Source organism: Chroicocephalus ridibundus, chromosome 20, assembly GCF_963924245.1.
Source record: "Chroicocephalus ridibundus chromosome 20, bChrRid1.1, whole genome shotgun sequence".
Taxonomy (NCBI): Eukaryota; Metazoa; Chordata; class Aves; order Charadriiformes; family Laridae; genus Chroicocephalus; species Chroicocephalus ridibundus.
Genome location: NC_086303.1, coordinates 841075 through 863398, shown reverse-complemented (window position 1 = coordinate 863398; position 22324 = coordinate 841075). Strand labels below are relative to the sequence as shown.

Genomic DNA, 22324 nt, shown 5'->3' with positions numbered 1-22324 from the left:
TTCCCTGCACCCGTGAGGTTTCCTTGCGCCTACAACAGTCAATCCTGGGAGCACGATGGCCAGGGCTCAGCACCCAGCACCCAGCACCCAGCAGCCAGCACCAGCCAGGAGCTGGAGGCCAGCACGTCCCCAGGACCACAACACTCCCAACCCCCTTTTTGCAGCCCACCCAGCAGCAAATCCCAGCAGCAATTGGCTCCCCCCGACCCTTCAGCCCTTTCCCAGGTTGTGCCCCACTACCCACCCTTACAAATCCCAATTCTGCACTTTTTTTCCCTCTCTTTAACCCAGCCCCTTGCCCCAGGAGCACTGTGCCTGGCGGCAGAGCGGTTCCCAGCCTTGAGCAGCAAAATACCTTCTGCAAATGCCAATGGGGTCAATCTTCCTCCCCCCCAAAGCGTGAGGATGCCCGGGATGGGGCCGAGAGCCAGCGAAGGTCCAGCCTCACCGACACGAGTGGTTAAACCGCCCTCCCCAACTCACCTATTTCACCCTTGAAGTCCCTGGCACAAACATCTCCAGCCCCAGGGGCTGCCACCGGTGGGTTTTGTCCTAACACGGAGGCACATCATCTGCCGCTGCCTCCATAAAGCCGGTCCCCAGCTCCTCGTCCACCAACTCAGAGGCAAAAAGAATTCATCTAGCTTTACACTTCACCAGCACCCTCTGAGCATCATCAGCGTGCAACACCCCTCCAGCCCTGCCTGCCCACTGGGCATGTGGCATTGGGGCTGTAACCAGGTTTTATAGATATTTTTTTTTCCAGTCTATTCACTTTGGATTTCCCTCTCGTGGACACAACTTCCATTTCTCCCCTCGGAGCCCACCAGCGGCCACTTGGCTGCGATGCCACGGCTGCAGCAGATGCCAAAGCTGCCACGTTGGCCACAAAAAAATCAATCCTCCTCTTGTGCTCGCAGGCTTGAGGTTTCCCAGGAGATGCCAATGCCTGCCGGGAACCGTCTCCTCCCCACAGCACACGCCCCGGGGGGTCCGAGGGTGCCCATCGCTTCGCTACACCCCGCTGGACGTGGGTGGCCCCTCCTCGGGCTTCACCCTGCTTTGGAGACGCTGGGGGCTTCCCCGGGGCTGGGCAAGGGCAGATGTGGATGTGGCCCCACGCCCTGGGGCTGTAGCACCAGCCAGACCCTCGGGCTGGGGACCCGCACCCAGGGATGCCACCAAAGGGATAAACCAAAGCAACTCCCACCGAGTTCCTATTTCCCCCCCTCAGCCCCAGGAGGAGCCGCCCCAGCGCCCAGCAGCCCTCCGCTCATCCCATTATTTTATTAGCGAGCACAAACTAAAACCGTTCCCGGGAGAGATTCAACCCATTCTTCTTCCAAACAAATTCTTCCTTTGCCTCCAGTTTGATTTACACCCCACCCAAACTCTGCCCCGGGGACCGGGTCCCTCCCAGCATGTGCCCCACGTGCCGCGGTGGCAGGGGAGCGGGCGAGCGCCGTGTCACGCTGCGTCACGCTGGTGTCCCGCCACCGCTTCACCCGGCTAAAGCAGGTTACGGCTTGACCTAGATAGACATGGGCGGCTCCTTTGCAATTAGCTTGAAAGGGAAACGACTTTCTCCTTTAATGCAACCCGGCCGCAGGGCCTCCATGTCCCCGGAGCAGCACTCGGGAACCGGCTGTCGCTTGCCCTGCAGGTAACGTGAGCACCAGAAATTTGCACCCAATGATTTAATTTTGGAACTTCCAGTCGCCAGGTGGGTGTTGGGCCCCGTCCCCACCCCCGGTACCCAGCTTGGGATCGTTGCGTCCCGTGGTGGTAGAAAGCAGCAAATACGCACGAGGTATTATAGCACCAGGGGATACTCTGGAGAAGCCGCGGCAGTGCTGGGGCGGCAGAGCCCTGCCTGGGCGCCGGGGCTGAGCCTCCCCGGGCAGCCGGAGATTCTCGTCTCCCAGCCGGGGGGAGGATGCTCATCCCCGCTACCTCCAGAGCTCAGGTCTGGAGCGCCGGGCCAGTATGTACTGCCCCAGCACTAAACTCAATTTTTCCCTGAATTAAAGACTTTTAAGCCCAGAGACGAGGTGGTTTCTGATCCCTTTAGATGATGCCATCCATAGAAACACGTGTGTTTGTATTGAAGGGAAATGAAACAGCCTTGGCCAAGCCGCGTCCTTCATCCCAGGACAAACACAACCCAGCACATCCCTGAGGGCATCTCTTTCAAAGAGGCATCTGTTGTGCTCGGAGCTTGAGCTAATTCCTCTGCCTGGTGTCCAAATGCATCTCACACGTGCAATTTCAGCAGCCAGAAATTAATACGGCGATCTGGAGCCCAAGTCTCATTTCATGTCCCCGTTTCCCATGTGAAGGGTCACTGGAGCACCCTCAGCAGCGCAGCAGATCCGTGCTGGAGCCCACCATCCCCTGAGAGAGCTGGAAACAGACACTCCCTCTGGCTCTTGGCCCTCCCGGCCCCACGGGGGCTGCGCTGCTCCCGACCCTGCCCTGGGGCTACACCACAGGGCCAAACCCCTGGCTCCTCCATGATGCCCCAGAAGGATCCAACCTCCAGCTCTCCTGTGGTCTCACGAGAATGGCTAACAGCTCTGCAAGGGTTTCACTTGGCTCCCGAAGCATTTTGGGGTGACTTTTACGAAGCAGATTAAATTAACTTCTTTCTTATCGCTTGCAGTTGAGGGATCCCTGCTGGGGATGAAACTCTGCCAACACCCCTGGGATAATTGTGGCAGGAGTCTGAGCGTGAACACTTAGTGATGCAAAAAGGTATTAAACCCTTCAGCCTCTGCTGGCGTCTTGCTGCCGCTCCGTGCCTCAGTTTCCCCATCCTGACACAGCCTCTGCTAGGGGCGAGAGAGCTGAAACTAGGCTGATAATTAGGAATTAAGGAGGACAGATCCTTCCCGGGGTGTGCCAGGCTGCACAGCAGCTCTGTAAATTGGGAACCGTTCTTGAGACACCTGTGGGACCGGCAGCACAGAGCGCCGGGGGCTGCCGCAGAGCCGGCTGTGCCAGATATCCCTGCAGAGATGCTCAGGGCTCCAAAGCATCCTCCATTTTTAAGGGGGAGGAGGGAGGGGGCAGCCCAGGGGCAAACCCCAGGGTGTGAACGGCCCGAGGAGCTGAGCCTGTGCTAAGGGACGGATCCTGGCGCCGTGACACGGCTGCCCCTCGAAGCTGCCGCGTGCCCCTCGCAGCCCTGCGCAGGATCCGGCCCTGGGCTGCCTTCAGGGATGGCTGTGCTCCAGCGCGGCCTCCTCTCCGGCACGCTCGGGAAGGATGACAAAGAAAAGGCTCCTTGTGACACAAGGGACATAAAACTTTCCTAAGAGAAACAGAGCGAGCGGGGGCAGAAAGGAGCCTTCAGAGGAGAACAAGCTGCCGATTCAGCCGCCAGCCCCATCCCTCCAGCCCCTGTGCCCTGGCCAGGACCCAGCCTGCCCACCAACCCGTGTCACTGCTTGGGACATTGCCACTACCCGCAATGCCGGGGCCCTGGGCTGGGTCCTTCCCCAGGGAGGTCCCACTGGTCCCCTCTCCCAGCCCCTCCAAAGGGCCAATGCCGGTGGTGGCATTGCCAGTGGTGGCCAATGCTGGCGGGTGATGGCCCAGGCTTGGCACAGTCAGTTTGATCTCCTGGGTACAGGTGGCAGAGGGGCAAGTGGGTGGGAGGGGAGCCCCAGTAGCCCCAGCTCTGCCTGCCCTGGCTGGCTGTTTCCCCCCAGCACGATGCTGCGGGCTCTGGGAGCTGCTGAGAGACGATCTGCGGGCTGGGGCGGGAGGAGAAGGGCAGAAACTGCCTGTTGTCAGAGCAGAGATGCCCAGCCCCGTAGCCACAGCACTAATCTCTGCTTTAGCCACTCCACGCCAATCCCATTAGGCATTTAACCCACTTGAATAAAACCTTGCTCTGAGCAAAGTTTAGGACTCAGCTGGGCTGACTGCAGCAGCCTCTGCCACCAAAAGCCCCGTATGCAGCAGTGAAGTCGAGCCTGGAGTCTGCCCAGGCTGGGCTCTGCCTGGCACAAATCCTGCTGCGGGGACGAGGATGGACACACCGGGGCTGGGACAGACCCCGGGACCTGTGCAAGGGTCTGTGCAAGGAGCCCCCATGCCGAAGGCCTCTCCTGGCCGTGGCGTCTGGGGCTGTCCCGGCTCCCTGTGGCACAGGCCACATGTCTGGTTTCCCCATGGCCCTTCCGCGTCCCACCATCCCGTCCCCACCTCGCAAGTCTGTCACTGAGGCAGCCTGAGCGCGGCGGGCTTGACGCCCCCTCAGCCGGGGCAACCGGGGACCCCGCGGGGGGCTGGGGGCAGAGGTGTCCCCCCGCCGGGCTGGATCCCCCGTGGGGGAACATCGGGGCTGCCTGGTGCCGGCTCGGGGCGGAGGAACCCGCCCCGACCCCCGGCCCCGACCCGCCGGGGCAGCCGCCAGGGCCGGGGGACGGCGGGGGCCGCGGGGGCTGCAGCGGCCCCGCCGCGCCGGGGACGTTCAGGAGGCGCCGGTGCTGGACAGCTCCGCCCCGCCGCCCGCGGCCCCGGCCCCCCGGGCCGTGTCACCCCCCCCGGGCCGTGTCACCCCCTCGGCCCGTGTCACCCCCCCCGGGCCGTGTCACCCCCCCCGGGCCGTGTCACCCCCCCGGCCCGTGTCACCCCCCCAGGCCCGTGTCACCCCCCCCGGGCCGTGTCACCCCCCCAGGCCCGTGTCACCCCCCCCGCCCCGTGTCACCCCCCCCGGGCCGTGTCACCCCCCCCCGGGCCCCTGTCATCCCCCCACCGGTACTAGCCCCCCGCCCCGTGTCACCCCCCCCCCAGCCGGTATCAGCCCCCCGGGGCTGTGTCACCCCCGACCCCGACCCAGTACCCTCCTCCCAGCCTGTGCCACCCCCCTGGGTCAGTGTCACTCACACCCCTCCGCCCCGTACTGCCCCCCGCCCGGTGTCACCCCCCCACCCGGTACCGATCCACCAGTCCATGTCTGCCCTTTCCAGCCGATACCAGCCCCCCGAGCCGGTATTCGCCCCCCTCCCCCCCGCCCCGGGCCACTGTCATCCATTTCCCGGACGGTGTCATCTCCCCCCTGGCCAGTGTCACCCCCCCCAGCCGATGTCACCCCCCGGCCCGTGTTACCCCTCCATCCCGTGGTGCCTGTCCCTGACCTGCGGTGCCTGTCCCCGTTGGGCCACCACTGCCTGCCCGGGGCCAGCAGAGCAAGTCCCCCGGGGGCCAGCTCAGCTCCTCCGGGGTCACTCGGCCCCTCCGTCCTGCGGCTGCCTGTCTGGGGCTGGTCCCATCTGTCCAGAGCCTGGTGCCATCTGTCCCCCCAGCAGCGCTGCCTGTCATCCCCCAGTGTCTCCAGCACCCTTGGGGACCAAGGTGGGGCTGCCCTGCCATGGGGTGACACCCTGCTGAATGTCCTGCGGCAAAGATCCACCCGGGTGGAGGGTTTGGGTTGTGCTTGGGGGTCTCCCGCTCCCTGTGGCTCCCCTGCTACCCCCGTGCCACCCAACAAGAAAAGGCATGAAGCCATCAGCAGAGCCCAGGGTTCCTTCGGCATCCAGCACCGTGGCCAAAAAGCAACATCTCCTATTGCACCTCCTAAGGGATTGAAAACCTCCCCAAAACCTCCCCAAAACCTCCCCAAAACTTCAGTGCTGCCACGGGGCTGAGGATCCCCCCCGCCACATCCTGGCTGGATCAAGCCCTTGGCCAGGAACCGTCCCGCAGCCCAGGTGCAGGCACTCGGATGGGTGACATTCGGATAAACTTCTGTCTGGGCCAAAACTCCCTGAAGCCGATTGCATCATTTATTTAGCCCCAAGTTCCTGCCGCATCACGGACCTGGCCCTTTGCTCCCGGGATTTTTGAGCAAGAGCAGATGTCGCAGCGTCTGCGTCCGCCTCCGCCGCCGCCGCCGTGCGGAAACGGCCCCCCCCAGCCCTCAGCCCTTGAAACCTGGAAGCCCCCGATGCGTTTTGGCTTCGCTGACGGGAGAGGCAGCTGCGCGGCAGGGCTGCGAAATGCATTAACTCAGCAGATGCCGTCGCGTTCGCACACATACGTGTGCGGTGGGATGGTCGGGGGGAGCTGGGCTTGTCTTCCCCCCTCCCAGGTGGTGCATCCCCGGCATCCCCAGCGCTCGCTGACACACGCTCGCTGCCTGTCTGGCTCCATCCAACAATCAGCTCTCCAAGCCCACAGTGGGGTCTTTGGGCTACCCAAAAAAAGTCTTTTTTTCCCCCCAAAGCAGGGTAAGGATTTAAAAAACACTGCAGGGAGTGTGGCGTGGGTGGGGACACAGCAAAGGGTTGGGCACAACACGGCCCAAAGTGGGAGCTTGAACCCCCAGAGCTGAGACTCAGAGCTTGGGCTGATGTGCCATCGCTGCTGAGCTCCAAGCTCATTTTTAGATGCCAAAACTGCTTCGGGTGATGAAAGTCATGAGGAAAAGTCAGCTCACGGCTCCGATTCCCAACTGAGCCCCCCAGTCCCACCAGTACAGACCATTCCCGCCACAAGCAAACCTACCCTGTCTGGTCTTACCTGGGCAAGCGGGACGAGATCTCCCCTCAGCCTGACAATCCCTCACACAATAAACAGACCCTGGCCTTGCAGCCAGGACTCTTCCCGGCAGCGTTCACCCCGAGAGCCCCGGTGGCACCCCGAGGGGTTTCCCTTGGGACAACCGGGTGTTTGCAATGGAAAGCAAAAGCCGCAGGGGAGCCCTTAATGGGATGAGTGGATTTTCCAGTGAGCTGCAAATCTGCGGTGGCTGCTGGGAAACACCGTCCTGCTCCGGTCTTGCGGGGCCGGGGGGAGGAGGGGGGTTGCAGCAGTCCCTGCTCTGAGCTTGAGCAGGCAGGCTGCCCCCCCTGCCACCGCTGCCAGCCTCAACTCCCCATCCCTGGGGTTTATCAGAACAACCCTAAGCGTGTCCCTGATGCCGATGTCCCCAAAGAGCCGAGGACTGACATGTAGGAGTGTGGCTGGAAGACACGGGCAGGGGCCGGCAGTGCCCCCCCCCCCCCGGCCCAGTACCTCCACAGCAGCCCCAGAGCTCTGGTCCCACCACCCTCTTACACCTGGAATTAAACCTCCCACCACCAAGGGATGCAGCTAATGCAGCCACCATGGGTCCATCACACCCGGAGCGTGCCTGGCTTTCCCAGAGGGGAGCCCGAGCATCCCTCCAGCACCCATTGAGCACCCCTCCAGCACCCCTCCGGCATCCTGCCTGCCTGCAGCGAGCCGCCCACGCGAGGGTTGGCAGCACTCCTGCCCTCCCCCTCGCCCACCCGTGGTGCATATCCCCTGGGATGGACACCCCGGCGGGAAGGCAGCGCGGGCGGGCGCAGAGCCCAGCGGGGCGAGGGGCAGGGGAGGAGATGGGGAAGGGGTGGAGGAGAAGCCGGGACTTATCGCCGGGCCCTGAGAGGGGGAGTTTCCGCTGCCGGAGGTGACGCCGCCCGGCCACATCCGCACGGGCCCCGCGGCCGTGTCCGGTGGGAGCCGAGGATGAGGATGGGGGACAAGCACAAACCCGGCTCCTCCAGCTCCCACCTCCGCTCCTCCGTGGGAGTGGGGGAACCCAGGGAATCTGGGAAACTACTGGGAAGTGTTAACTCAAGTGCCGGCTCCCACCCCAAACCTGCTCCCCACAGCACAGCCGAGACCTTCGGAGCCCAATTCCCACATCCTGGTGGTGAGAGGATGCCAGGCCACCAGTCCCACTGCCCCAGCCAGCTCTGGGGATGGGTGGCTTGCCCCCACCTGTCCCCTTCCCATGGGACAACCTGTGGCACCCCAACCCCTGGTGCCTGCAGGGCAGCACCCGGGCTCATGGCTTCATCCCCTCCGTGGCCAAATCCTGCCCCGGCGCACAGCTGGCGTGAAAGGCAGCTCCTGCAGCAGGGGCATGGCCGCGGCCGGCCCCAAACGAGGGAGCCGCAGTGTAAATCACAGCAGGTCAAAGCACTGGTGGGTGCCGGAGGATGGTGTCACCACGTTTACATGGTGGCAGGAGCCAGGGTGGGTGGCATCGGGACGTGCTGCCAAACCTTTCAGGGAAAGGGGTTTGCAGGATGCGACCCTGCAATGAAGTGACATGCAGCCACTGCGGGTGCTCACGGGAACCCAGCACTGAGATGGGGTGACCCAGAGCCCCCCAAAATAGCCCCAGGGGACAGCGATGGTGCTGCAGGTGGTTCGGGGGCTGCGCTAGGATGGGCATTGACCAGGCAAGCTCAGAGCAGCGGGGGGGAGACCAATCCCACAGCCAGAGGTGGCTTCATCCCAGCTCTTGCCCCCCACATCTCTCCCGTCCCCCCGGGACAGAGCAAATCTCCAACCCCCTCCTCGCGTCACTCAGCCGGGACATCTGCACCCGGTGAACAAAAATCCTGCCTTCTCCACTTACTGTCACTTCCCGTGGCGGTGGGTGCCAAGTGCTGGGGGCTCCTCCAGCCCCTCTCCCCCCCAGCATCCCCCACTCCGGCCATTCCCCTCCCAACCAGTTAATCCGGCAGCAGCGCCCCATGTCCATATCACCGCCCAGACCCCACGGCATGGCCGGGCACAAAGCTCGTCAGAAGTTTCTTGCTAACGAGCAGGGTTCAGGCCATGCCAGCAAATGCACCGGGGAAGCCGTCGGAGCCCGCTGGGACAGGTTGGTGGCTGATCTGTCACCTGGAAGTGTTCGAGCAGGACCCACGGGTGTTGGCAAACTGCCATCTGCCTGCAGCCCGTGCCTCAGTTTCCCCAGGTGCTGCCATTGGCCTCATCACCGCCTGCAGCCACCGACTGCCCTGGCAGGTCCCGTCTCCCCACAGTGTGTTCCTGGGGGCTGGCACTCCTCTGGGTTTGGTTAGGGCTTGGGGACTGACCCTGCCCAGAGGGGACAGGCTGGTGACGTGAGCTGAGGTTTCCCTGGGGACACGCGGGGTGGCAGGCAGAGGCAGCGTAGTCCCAGCTGCCCCGTCCCTGGGGACCCAACACCGTCACCGCCTGATTTCTCCCTGCATGGGGCACAAAGGGCTGTGAGAGCCCAGAGGGTGCTGTCCCCAGTGTCACCCCAGCCAGGTGATGGGGACTGTCACCCATTTGCCAGCAGTATGGTGGAGGGGGGTCATGAGAACAGATGCTGAGGACTCCCATCCCATACTGGTGTCCCCATCCCATGCTGGTGTCCCCATCCTGCGCTGGTATCCCCATCCCAGGCCAATGTCTCCAGCCCAGGCTGATGTCCCCCTCTCACTTTGCTGGCGCTGGAGCTCGTCAGAACCCCCAGGGAGCGAGTGCAGTTGAGGGGACATGTCCCACTGGGTCAGTGAGCACAAATGGCTCTGCGAGGGTCACGGCCATGGCTAGGGTCCCCACAGCACCAGCTCCAGCTCTCCCAGCTCCACATGGATCCTGGTCCAGCCAGGAAGGAGGAACATGGACCCAGGGTACGCGCCTGCCAGGTGCCTGAGCCTGGTGGCGCTGGGGACCGGATGGGGAGCCCAAGCCTGGTGGCATCACGTCCCATCCCCACGACGGCTCCGGTCAGGCCCAACGGCGGGTCGGTGGCTCGGCCGGGGGCTCCAGCAGCCAGCCCAGCCGGGGGCCCCGGGGGCTGTGGTGGCCCAGCGGGTGTCAGGGCTCTGGACAGCCCCAGGCTCAGCAGCTGCACCCCGAGTACCAGCCTGGGGGGGTCACCTGCCCCCCCGGCCCGTCTGCCCCTGGCCCAGGCCCTGCATCCCCCCCTCCGGGCCGGGGCCCCGCTCCCGTCCGCAGCCGGAAACACCTTTTTCCTGTCCGTGGGGCTGCAGCGTGGGGGGGTGGCAGGAAAAAACCTCGTGTCTCGGCGGGTTATTTATAACCTGCTGCCAGCGAGACCGGCCGGATCGCCCACAGCGTCCCCACTTGCACCCCGAGCCCTGATCCAGCCCCATCCCCATCCCTGTTCCCATCCCCATCCCCCTCCCTGTCCCCATCCCCGTCTCCGTCCCCATCCCTATCCTACCCCCATCCCTGTCCCCATTCCCATCCCATCCCAGTCCTCGTCCCCATCCCATCCCTTTCCCTGACCTCGACCCCTTCCCCACACCCCAAGACTCAGCCTGGGGACCCCCTTAGCAGAAGGAGGAGGCCCAAATCCTGCCTCGGGGACGTCATTCCCCTCCCAACCAACACCGGACCACTCCGCCCCACGGTCCCCATCCCACCCCGTCTCCCCCAGTTCAGACCCACCCTGGCCCCTCAGGAGCCGTGCTGGGGATGTGCTGCGGGGCTGGATCCAGCCCATACCCAACATCCCACCGGCTTTTTGCCCCATCCAGTCCCTGGCAGGAGGGAAACCCACAGGAAAACATGGGGGGAAACTGAGGCAGGGGGCTGGCAGGGCGAGGAGGGCGAGGAGGCGGTGCGCTCGCGCGATGATGCCAGGGCCACGGGGAGCTGACGGGGGCGTGTGCGGGCAGAGCAGGCAGCCCTTGCCCACCCGTGGGGGCGGCGGGCAGCCCTGCACCCCCACGGCACGGCTTGGGCAGTTACTCAGCGCTGCAAAATGACTCAGCCAGGATCCGGCCGGGCCAGCCGGGATTTCCTGACTCAGCTTCCCTGGCTGCAAAACTGGGGGGGTCCAACCCCACCTTACAACAACACGGACACAAACACACCCTGCAGGGGGGGGGGGAATGGGGGGCTCCCCCCATCCCTGTGACCCCCTTGGGAGCACCCGGACACTCTCTGGCACCGGGGATGATGGAGCTAGCAGCTACGGCAAAGCCCTGGGGAGCACGGGCAGCGCCCCGGCAGCCGTGGGCAAACCCTGCCTGCGCGGGGGCACGCACTTGCCCACTTCAGGCTGGGCAGGGGCATCCGGCAAGGACGGCCGCAGGATCGCCAGCCCAGCACACCCAGGCTCCCTGGCTCTTCTCCCAGTTGTTTTTTTCCTAGGTGAAATCCGGGAAAACAGGAGCCCTGGTGCACGCACACTTCACCACGGGGTGACGGCACATTAATGTCCCATGGGGGACACGGCCCGTGCCAAAGTCACCTTTAATTTTTCCCCCTGTGCTGTGCCAACCCAGTTTGGCTGCAGTGCCGGGTGAAGCTGGGCTGCAACACCACCGGCTTCACGGGAGCCATCCCGCATGGGGCCTGAGGATGCTCCCCCACCCCGGGGATGCTCGGCCACCCCAGACACCCCAGTCACGGTGGCCGAGCATCCCCGGGGTGGGGGAGCATCCCTGGGGTGGCCGAGCACCCAGCAGGGAGAAGCCACCAGGTCCCCGGCCCCTTTGCTGTCAGTGAAACCAGCATTTTAAAGAAAGCCGAAGTCCCCCCTGCCCTCCCTGCTGTCCCCACGCTGGAGCATCTGGAGCTGCACGGCTCTGGGCACCCATCCACGGGCCACCCATGGGTGCCTGTGGCCCCCCCAGCACCTTCCTGTGCCCGAAATGAGGGCAGACACCACAGGCTGCTGGCACCGACCTTCTCTGCCTGCGGAAAGGGGCTGTGGGGCAGCATGACGCGCGTTGTCCCACCCCAGGCCAGCTCTCTGGAGAACCACCACCCATTTCAGCAGCCCCTGTGCCTCAGTTTCCCCCCACCCTGCCCCCGGTCACCCTTTGTGGGCACTGCTGCCCTCCCCGGGGCTGGTTTGGGGACACAAGGCAGGAGCTGCCAGCACCAGCACCGGCCTCCAGCACCGCAGAGGCTTCCCGCAGCCCCCCCATGGGGACGGGGGTGTCTGGGGGACACTGGGGGGCACTGGGACACGGTGGGACAGCGTTGCCAGCCCGGACACACTGCTCCTGGGGCCACCCCCGCTGCGGCTCCCACTGCTGAAACAGGGTCCCCGCGGAGAGTTGGGGACATTGGGGGGCACAGGGGAGGGGACACGGAGGGGCTGCCCCAAGCGTCAGGTGGCGCCAGTCCCCACAGCCGCTGCCTGTCACCCCCAGTCCCCGCCAGGGTGTCCCCCGTGTCACCGCTGGTCCCCGCAGCATGACCACAGCACCTCGGTGCCCAGCGGGGTGCCCCCCATCATCTGCCGTCCCCAGCGGGCTGTCCCCCGTGTCTCCCCGGTCCCCGACGGGGAAACCCGGCACCAGCGATCCCCACCAGCATGTCCCCTCTGTCACCGCCGGTCCCCGCAGGATGTCCCCCATCACCCCCGGTCCCCGGCCGTGTGTCCCCGTGTGTCCCCGTCCCGCCGCCCGCCCCCGGTCCCCCCGGGATGTCCCCCTCGCCCCGGAGCCCCCGCGGGGCAGAGCCCGGCGGCCGCCGCCGCACTCACCGCTCGCTGCGCCCCGTCCCGCCCCGGGCAGCGCCCGGTGCCGCCGCCGGTCGCGGACTGACGGAGCGACCGAGGGACCCCGCGCCGGGCCGGGGGAGGAGTCGCGCAGGCCCGTGCCCGGCCCCGCCGCTCCGGCCGCCCGGGGGTGCCCGCCCCCGGCTCCCGGTCCCCCGGTCCCCCGGCCCCCGGCACGGAAAGGCGGGTGCGGGGCCGCCCCTGCCCCGCTCGGTCCCTCCGGGCCGGCCCCGCCCGGCCTCGGCCCCCCCCCGCCCCCGGTGCCGCTCTCGGGTGCCGGGACGCGGCGCCTGGAGCCGGCGGCGAAGCTTGAGCCGGGGATCCCCCACGGACACACCCCCCCGGGTCCCCCAGGGATCCCCCTGCCCCATGGACACCCCCCACCCCCGGATCCCCCCCATCGATTCCGCATGGATCCCCCCTGACCCATGGCTTCCCCACTAGATCCCCTCATAGACCCTGAATCCCCCACCCCCACCCCCGGATCTCCCCACGGACACCCCCCCCCCCCCCGAACTCTCCTCCGGATCCCCTCCCTCCCCATGGATCCCGACAGGGACTCCCCCATTGACACCCCCCTGGATGGACCCCCCTCTAGGCATTCCTCCCATAGAGCCCCCCCCAATCACTTCCCCTCCCAGATCCTCCCCGGATCCCGCCCCAGATCCTCCCCTAATGGATCCCCTCCCATGGACCCCTCTGACCCATGGATCTCCCCATGGATCCCTCCCTATATCCGTCCACGACCTTCCCCCTGGATCCCCCCCGATTGGTCCCCCCTGTGGCCCCCCCAAGGATCTCCTTCCCGTAGGTTTCCCCCCCCCACGCCGTATTCCCCGGGACACCCCCTCCCATGTTTACCCCCCCGGATGTCCCCCTATGGATCCTCTCGGATCCCCCCCAAGGATTCCCCCCTCCCCCCCGCCTCGGATCTCCCCCCATGGCTCCTCTCGGACCCCCCCATGGATCCTCCCCCCATGCATACCCCCCCATGGATCCCCTCCGCCCGGGATCCCCCGGGATGTCCCCCATGGATCCCCTCCGCCCGGGATCCCCCGGCATGTCCCTCATCGATCTCCCCCCTCCCGGATCTCCCCCTCCCCCGTGTTTCCCGCCCCCCCATGGATCGCCCGGATCAACCCCCCATGTTCGTTCCTTCCCGGATCCCCCTCCCCCTGGATCCCCCCCCATGGATCTCCGCCTCCGGATCCCGCCGGATCCCCCCCCCCCGCCCCAGTTTTTCCCACCCATGGATGCCCCCCCGCGGATCCCCCGCCCCTCGCCCCGCTCCGCCTCCCGGCCCCGCCCCCTCCGGGCGGGCTCCCGCGGCCCCGCCCCGCCCTGGGCTCCCCCCCGGCCCCCGCCCGGCCCCGCCCCCTCCCTGGCCCCGCCCTCCCGTGCCCGGTCCCGCCTTGTCCCCGGCGCCGGCCCCGCCCCCCGGCAGCGGCGATGGCGGCGGCGGGGCTGGACGTGGCCTCGGCCAGCAGCGCGCGCGCCTGGTCGCTGCGGCACCTGCACCTGGAGCTGCGCGTGGCCTTCGCGGCGGCGGGCGCGGGGCGGCTGCGCGGGACGGCGCGGCTCGAGCTGCGCTGCGCGCGCGAGGGGGAGGCCGCGCTGCGGCTGGACGCGCACCCCACCCTGCGCGTGCGGCGCGCGGCGCTGCGCGGGACGCCCGGGGACGGCGGGGACCCGCAGCCGCTGCGCGTCGAGAGCCGGCCCTTCGCCACCTACGGCAGCGCCCTGCACGTCCACCTGCCCCAGCCCCTGCGCGCCGGGCAGCTCCTCAGCCTGGAGATCGACTATGAGGCGGGCGAGGGGCCTGGGGTGAGTCGGGGACGGGGGGAGCTGAAGGTCGGGGGGGGAGCTGAAGGGCCGCGGAGCTGAAGGGCCGTGGGGGAGCTGAGGGAACAGGGAGCTGGAGGGCCAGGGAGGGAGCTGAGGAGACAGGGGGAGCTGAGGGAACGGGCAGGGAGCTGTGGGGACAGGGGGGGGACTGAGGGGATGGAGAGCTGAAGGGATGAGGGGGTGTGTGGAGCTGAAGGGACGGGGAGCTGAGGGAACGGGGGTGGAGCTGAGGGGATGGGGAGGGGAGCTGAAGGGATAGGGGCAGCTGAGGGGTGACACAGGAGCGGGCCTAGACCCCTCCAGGGGAGAAATCCCCGCTCTGTCAGCAGAGAGCACCCACGGGTGAGGAGCTGGGGACACCCCTCACCCCGGGGTCTGTCCCCTCCCTCCCCAGGTGTGCTGGCTCGCTCCTGAGCAGACGGCGGGGAAGCAGAAGCCCTACATGTACACACAAGGGCAGGCCGTCCTCAACAGGTCCTTCTTCCCCTGCTTCGATACCCCCTCGGTCAAATGCACGTACTCGGCCACAGTGCAGGTAAGCGGTGCCCCCAGGAGCACATGGGGGTGAGTTTGCAAAGTTTGCTGGCAGGGAAACTGCCGGCTCCCTTGCAGGATGCACCGAAACATTGGGGCATGGGCATCATCCGCACTGCCCAGCCCTCTGTGCAGCACTGGCACGTTGGAGGCGATGCTTGCCACACTGCAGGCCCCAGCAGAGAGGAGAGTGAGAAATACTTCATTTATACTCCTAGTTTTCTCTTATGTTTATCTTTAGATGAATACAAGCAGACCCCAGTAGTCCTCTTGCTTCTCCCCAGCCGCAAGAGCTCGGTGACACCACTTGCGAGCAGGTGCACGTGCTGAAAGCTCTTTTCTCCTAGTGGGAGGTGGCTGAGATACTCGCTGCTTGATGCCAGAATATTGGCTGTTGGGACCAACTTGGTGTTAAACCTCTCTGCTCTCCTTGTGCCGCTGCGTTTGTCTTAAGTAACTCCTCTAATGATCACAGAAAACCCTGTTTTTTCCCCGTAGCAGTCTGAGGGCAGCAGGATGCCTGCTCTTGGCATGTGTAGCAGCAGGAGGGCGATCGGGACGAGCCAAGTTTTTGGGGACACAGCAGGAGGAGGGGGGTGACACCGGGCCACGCCTGCTCCTGGTTATGGTGCTGGGGCTGCTGGGCTTCCAGGATGGAAGGAGCAGCTGCTGGGCTTCCAGGATGGAAGGAGCAGCTGCTGGTCCACAGATTTTAGTACAATAATGAGACTAAATTCCTTCCTTGCATGCAGGTGGTCAGGCAGTGGCACTGGCACTGGGCTGCCCCAGCATGCCGGCCTGCTGCGGGCAAGGGAAGCCACTTATTGTTGTGACACCAAGCCAATGCCAATGGCATGTGGTGGCATCAGCTGGTGATGCTGAAACTTATTTAAATATTTTGCCTCTTGCTCTAATTTCTGCCCTTAAAGCTTTAGCAGAGTTCTCTTGGATGAGTGAGTGCAGGGCTCGGCTGTTGTAGAGCCATGGTGCGATGCTCTGTACCGAGAAAACCATATTCTCCACAGCCCTGCAGGGGCTCGCCCCGTGTTTGGAAGAGGAGAGGCTGGATCAGTCTCCCAGGGCTCAGCCCAGGCTGGTGGATCGGCCATGGGTTCTATTGCGGCTTGAGAACAGGAAAAATGAGTCATTGTGTAAGAAATGGGAGGAGAGCCAGCATCTGAAGGATCTGCATTCTCTGCCCTTTCAGCACCTGCAACTCCAGCGTTTCTTTATCTCGCTGGCACCTCGCAGTGCTGCTCTGGGTGTGCTGGTGTTGCACCCGATCAGTGTTTGAACCTGAGTGCCGAGCGATGCTGTCGCAGGGGTGTAGCTGCGATCCTGAGCTGGACCTCAGGGCGTTACTGTTCTGCTCTGCGCGCTAAAACCTGCCGTGCCCATGGACCCAGCCACCATGCCCACCACCCAACCACATCATGCTGGGATGTGTTTGCCATCAGACATCATGGCATCCCCAGCTGGGTTAGCTGAAGTCCTGCTCTGTACATTACAGATATAGTAGGTGTTTTTATCTGCATGTCCAGGTCCCCGAGGGTTTCACGGCTGTGATGAGTGCCACCAGCTGGGAGAAGCAGAAGGATAACACCTTCGTCTTCAAGATGTCCCAACCGATCCCCTCCTACCTGATTGCTCTGGCTGTTGGGGACATTGTGTCTGCTGACGTTGGTCCAAGGTAAGTGGCTCTGGAGGAGACCCAAGCGTTAAGCCCTGGCTGTGGGAGCTACATTGTGAAGCTTCCGTGCTGTGCTGTCCCGTGGCAGCTGCCTGCAGCCTCTGCCTGCATCGCTGGGCTCTGGAGAGCGGGCAGGCGCGGAGACGCCAACCATAAGCATGACCCAGTCAGTTCCTCATCTGCTGTGCACGTGGTGCTGCATCATCCGACCACAGGCTCTGCCGAGTGAGGCTGCGTCCTGCTCTTGAGTGAGGAGGGGGCTCGGTGCTGGGTCCCCTCGCCTTCAAGGGTGTCCCTGGCTCTGCTCATTTCTCCCCCGTGCACATGAATGAGAACAGCAGGTCCGTGTTCATGGAGGGTCCCAAGGCCGGTGTTTTTTTTTCGGGTTCCTGGCTGTCACAGTAGCCATATAAAAGCCCTTTGACATTCAGACAAGGAAAGAAATTACTGCAGTTTGCAATATCAGTCTCATTAGCTTTCTTTATCAGCAGGCTTGTATTTTGCTGTGGAATAAACACGTGCAGTTTTTCTCTGATGAAGCAATAGGGTAAAAGTCCACTAATGGTTAAAACTTCCTCTTCTACACACTCGGCCAGGAGCCGTGTCTGGGCCGAGCCCTGCCTGATCGAGGCTGCGAAGAAGGAGTACGATGGGGTGATTGAGGAGTTCCTGGCTGTTGGAGAGAAGCTCTTTGGACCTTATGTCTGGGGCAGGTACCAGAGGCCCTCCTTTTCCCGAAGGGCTTTGTTTCCTGGGGCCGGGGAGGGAGCATCCCTCTGTCCCCAGCCACGTCACAGGAGGAGGTGTGTCTGACCCCGGCCACCTGCTCTTCCCGGCAGGTACGACATCCTGTTCATGCCGCCCTCCTTCCCCTTCGGCGGGATGGAGAATCCCTGCCTCACCTTTGTGACGCCCTGCCTGCTGGCCGGGGACCGCTCCCTGGCAGATGTCATCATCCACGAGATCTCCCACAGCTGGTTTGGCAACCTGGTCACCAACGCCACCTGGGGCGAGTTTTGGCTGAACGAGGGCTTCACCATGTACGCCCAGAGGCGCATTTCCACCGAGGTCTATGGTGCGTGGCCTTGCCCAGCCGTGGGGTGCCGAGTCCCTGTGTGCGGCTGTGCTGTTTCAGGCAGGACCCCTGCGGGTCTCGGGATCCGTGTGCTGCAGCTCAGCGCATCCCTCTGAGCGCTGCGTGCTGCGCCGGAGCCTGCGCTGCGTCTCAGAAGAGGTGAAGAACAGCAGCCTGCAACACTCCGGGGTTTCGTGTTAGCAGCAGAACGGCCTTTGCTCTGAGAGATGGACGGAGCCCTCGCAGCCACATGCCAGGGACGTGGGCGCAGCGATCTTGTCCAGCCTCACCTTCCTCTTGCTCCTGCAGCTCCCTGGGGGGAGCCAATACCAGAAGTCTGGAGCTTCCCCTGGGCACACAGTCACATCCAACAGCTCAGGCGCTCACAGCGCCATTTGCTGCATCCAGTTAAATTTTAATGGCTCTAAATCCTCTTGCTGAGAGCTGGGTTGCCATGCATCTCCACAGCTCTACCATCCTAACATTGTATTTATTGGTTTCCTCCTCTCTCAGCTCGTAAGCTAACATTGTCTTCCTCCAGTAGCAGCGCCTATTGTGCTTGAAGCGCACAGGGGTCTGGTCGGGGTCTCTGAATTCCTCCCGCTTGTCTCTGCCCAGGTTTGGCGTACACTTGCCTGGAGGCTGCGACGGGAAGGGCCCTCCTGCGCCAGCACATGGACAACACGGGGGAGGACCACCCGCTCAACAAGCTGCGGGTGGTCATCGAGCCAGGTCTGTGGGGTGTCCGTGTCCTCCCGCAGGCGGTCGGGGGGAGTCGGGGCAAGTGAGCTGTGGTGTGGCGGGGGAAGCCCTGCTGCTGGGGTGTTTCATGGCTTGCAGTAAAACCAGCGCTGGTGGTGGGACCCGAGTGAGGCGATGGCTCCAGGAGGGACATGACGGGGGGGGTTGGACTAGATGATCTCCAGAGGTCCCTTCCAACCCTATGATTCTATGGCAGACTTGCACCCAGCACAGAAAGCGGAAATCTCAGCACACGCGAGGGGCATTTTGTTTTGCAGATGGGCAGATGATTCCTGAGGGTTTTCCTTTTTTCTAGGTGTCAATCCGGATGACACCTACAACGAAACGCCCTACGAGAAGGGATACTGCTTTGTGAGCTACCTGGCCCATCTCGTGGGGGACCAGAGCAAGTTCGATGCCTTCCTCCAGGTTGGTACAGGGAGGTACCAGGTGGAGGTGCCAAGTCATACAAAACCGCATGGCGGGAGGCCAGAGCGCAGTGGGATTCCTGGGAAGGACAGGCTGGAGAGGGTGGCTGGGGAGAGGAAGAGGAGGTAGGAAGTGGGGGAATGAGATGAAGGTGGAGCTTGGCCTCACGCTGGCTGCAGGCAGCGGTGGTGGTCAAAGGCGTCCCAGGGGGGATGCCAGCCCGTCGGGGGGAAACAGGGGCCCGTGTGGGCTGGGCAGCACTGGTGTCTCATGAGCTGCAGCGTGGGGAGGACTTGGCAGCACTGCTGGGGGTGATGGTGAGTGTGTGCAGCATCACGCCCCGGCCGTCCCCGCAGGCCTACGTGAACCAGTTCAAGTTCCAGAGCATCACAGCGGACGACGCCCTTGGTTTCTTCCTGGAGTACTTCCCGGAGCTGAAGGAGAAAGGCGTGGACTCCATCCCAGGTCAGCACAGCACCTTCCTGCATGTTGGGTTGCGGTTTTTTTCTGGAGATGCTGCTGCTGCTACCAGCTTTGGCTCTGACGGAGGCAGCGCAGCACTAGCCAGCCCAGGGTCAGGCACTAACCTGGGCTCGGATGCGCGTCTGCTCAGCCTAATTTTTCCATATGGATACAGTCCGTGCTCTGCTCGGGTGCTGTTTCATGGGGTTTCCCCTCCCAGCTGAGCCCGGTGAGTCTCTAGCATCAGGATAGGAGTGTTTCCTGACAGCCACCAGTGAGCGCTGGGATCGGGCTCAGATGGTGCCCCAGGCTGAGCTCAGCCTTGCTGCAGAGATTCCATGCTGGAGCCGGCTCATCTTGCTGGCAGCAGCCGGGTTATTACCACACAAGCAGAAGCCAAGCCCAGGGTGGCTTAACAGCCTCACCCTGTTAGTCTCTGCTCGTCGCCATTCCTGAGCAGGTTTGCTGGTGCTGGGGATGCCCTCGGAGAAGGCTGATGTAATGTCTGGGCAGCAGCGTGGGGTTCAGAATACTGGTCCCAGCTCTCCCTCCCTTCCTTGCCGCAGGCTTTGAGTTTGACCGCTGGCTGAACACGCCGGGCTGGCCCCCCTACCTGCCCGACCTCTCGCCGGGGGAGCAGCTGATGAAGCCGGCAGAGGAGCTGGCAGAGCTCTGGGCAGCTGACAGCTTGAATGTGGAGGTGATTGAAGCTGTGGACATCACAGCCTGGAGGACGTACCAGCTGGTCTACTTCTTGGACAAGATCCTGCAGAAATCCCCGCTGCCCGAAGGTGAGGTCCAGGTCACCTGTCGGAGCTCCAGTGCCCAGGGGAGACACAGGGTGATGCGCTCCGGTCCAGTCAGTTGACACAGAGACACAAGGACATGTCAGCGGGACATGTGGGTGCATGGCCATCAGCCCATCCCCGCTGTGGTCCAGCGGGGTGGTTCCTGGTGTCTGGGAAGCCTTGATTAGTGTGGTGGGGGATGGAGAGCCAGGGGAAGCACGTCCCTAGATGTATGGGACACATGCAGCAGCAGGGAGGAGTCCTGCTGTCCCCAGCCTGGCTCAGCTGGGCTGTTGCCTCCCTGTGTTCACCTCTCCTTGCGCTGAGGGACCTCCCCACCTTCATGCTGGCATCCCATCCTGCAGGGCTGCCTGGCCCCAGGAGCCCAACACGGGCACCCTCCTGCCCAGAGCCAGCGAGTGCCTGGGCTGCTCCCAGAGCTGGGGGCGCTGGGATGCTTGTGGGGCCCAGGGCTGGTCTGTGTCCGGGAGGATCCCAGAGGATTTCCAGCACAGCCAGGATGGGCTCACAGGGTCCCCTCGGAGCACAGGCCCCATGGGGGTGGTGATGATCCCCCTCTCGCAGGCAATGTGGAGAGGCTGAGCAAGATGTACCCGAAGATCTCCAAGGCCCAGAACGCTGAGCTGCGACTCCGCTGGTGCCAGATCATCCTCAAGAACAACCTCGAGGCTGAGTATGGCAAGGTCAAGGACTTCCTTCACAGCCAGGTTCGTCCCTCAGTGGCGGTGGCTGTGCTTGGTGGCACGCCATTGGGTGAGAGATGGGCACCTGAAGTTCTGTGCCAGAGGGCCAGGGGATGGCTCTTGCTCTTGATAGACCCAGAGAATGGTTTGCTTTGGAAGGGACCTTCAAAGATCTAGTCCCACCCCTGCCCTGGGCCAGGGACACCTCCCACCAGCCCAGGTTGCTCCAAGCCCCATCCAACCTGGCCTTGAACCCCTCCAGGGATGGGGCAGCCACAGCTTCTCTGGGCAGCCTGGGCCAGGGGCTCACCACCCTTGTCATACAACATTTCTTCCTTACGTCCAGTCTCCCCCTACCCTCCTCCAGTTTAAAAGCATTGCCCCTTGTCCTGCCACTGCAGGCCTTGGTAAAGTCTCTCTCCATCTTTCTCACGAGCCCCCTTTATACATGGAAAGGCCACAGTAAGGTCTCCCTGGAGCCTTCTCCAGGCTGACCCCCCCCAACTCTCTCAGCCTGTCCTCACAGCAGAGGGGCTCCAGCCCTCTAACCACTTCTGTGGCCTCCTCTGGCTCTGCTCCAACAGGTCCATGTCTGTTTTGCACTGGGGACCCCAGAGCTGGACACAGTACTCCAGGTGGGGTCTCACCAGAGCAGAGGAGAGGGGCAGAATCTCCTCCCTCCACCCGATGGCCACGGTTCTTGTTGTGCAGCCTGGGATGTGGCTGGCTTTCTGGGCTGTGAGTGCACATTGTCAACTCATGTCCAATTTGTCACCCACCAGTATCCCCAAGTCCTCAGCAGGGCTTCTCTCCATCTCTTCATCCCCCAGTCTGTTCTGATAGTGGTGATTGCCCTGATGGATGTGCAGGACCTTTGTTGAATTTCAGGAGCTTTGCACAAGCCCACTCCTTCTCCAAGGCCAAAGGCTTCTCCCCTTTCCATGTGCCGCAGAGCCAAGGGTTGCCCACAGTGGCATTTTCCACCCTGCCCTGTGCCTCTCTCCCTGGCCAAGATCAGGGCGCTGCTGGAGGTGGTGTGCCCTGGGGAGATGTGGGGCTCCTGGGGCTTCACCTCCCTGGAGCTGGGGCAGGGGCTGGGGTGTAACCCTGTTGCTCTCTCTGCAGGGGAAGCAGAAGTACACCCTGCCCCTCTATCGTGCCATGTGGGGCGGGTCGGAGGCAGCCCGGGCCCTGGCCATGGAGACCTTCTCGGCTACAGCTCCGCAACTCCACGTCAACGTCCAGAACTACGTCAAGAAGATCCTGGGCTTGGAGGTGGCAGAGGACTAGTGCAGCCTGGGCTCCGCGCCCTCCACAGGCTTTCCCTCTGGCAGGACCTCAGCCCTCTCTCCTCACTGCACATGTTTCCGAATTAAAATTTCTAATTTTTTTCTCTTTCTGAGCTTTTCCCGTTCCCAGTGACCCAAGGGCAGCCTTAGTGTGACTCTGCTCCTCCTGCCCTGAACCAGGCTGGTGTTCCAGGAGGGACCCTGCCAGCCCTGGTCCAGGATGTGCCGGTTGCTCTAGGAAGCTGGTGCCTTCTCCTGGTGGCTTCAGGGCTGGAGCAGCTGAAGGTGACCGTGGGCCTGATCTGCGCCGGTCCATGCCAAGCTCCTGCCACGCTGTCACAGTGGGGCCAGGGGAGCTGGTTCTCTGCAGGGGGCTCATTGCAGTTCGCTGGGATCAACGCCGGAGTGTGGCCTGCTCCCAGTAAAGCAGGACATGAGGGCTTTAGGGAGCCGGTGATGTGGCCTACGTTGGGTGGAGGCT

The 22324-nt window shown here is 63.8% G+C and overlaps 2 protein-coding genes across 4 annotated transcripts in view; one reads left to right on the top strand and one right to left on the bottom strand.

Moving 5' to 3' along the window:
• Positions 1-12594, bottom strand: part of NAV1 (neuron navigator 1) — a 75689-nt gene extending 63095 nt beyond the window's left edge. For all 3 annotated transcript variants that reach the window (XM_063356414.1, XM_063356416.1, XM_063356415.1), the window contains exon 1: positions 12272-12594. The gene's annotated coding sequence lies outside the window, so the exon portion shown is untranslated. The remainder of the gene's footprint in view (positions 1-12271) is intronic.
• Positions 12595-13733: 1139 nt separating this feature from the next.
• On the top strand, positions 13734-21949 carry RNPEP (arginyl aminopeptidase). The gene is made up of 11 exons (XM_063356317.1): positions 13734-14110; positions 14526-14666; positions 16207-16355; positions 16952-17068; positions 17195-17430; positions 18049-18162; positions 18488-18600; positions 18957-19065; positions 19629-19853; positions 20436-20578; positions 21680-21949. Exons 1-11 carry the CDS (start codon positions 13736-13738, stop codon positions 21842-21844), a joined length of 1887 nt encoding a protein of 628 aa, XP_063212387.1. The 5' UTR covers positions 13734-13735; the 3' UTR covers positions 21845-21949.
• The last annotated feature ends 375 nt before the right edge of the window (positions 21950-22324 follow it).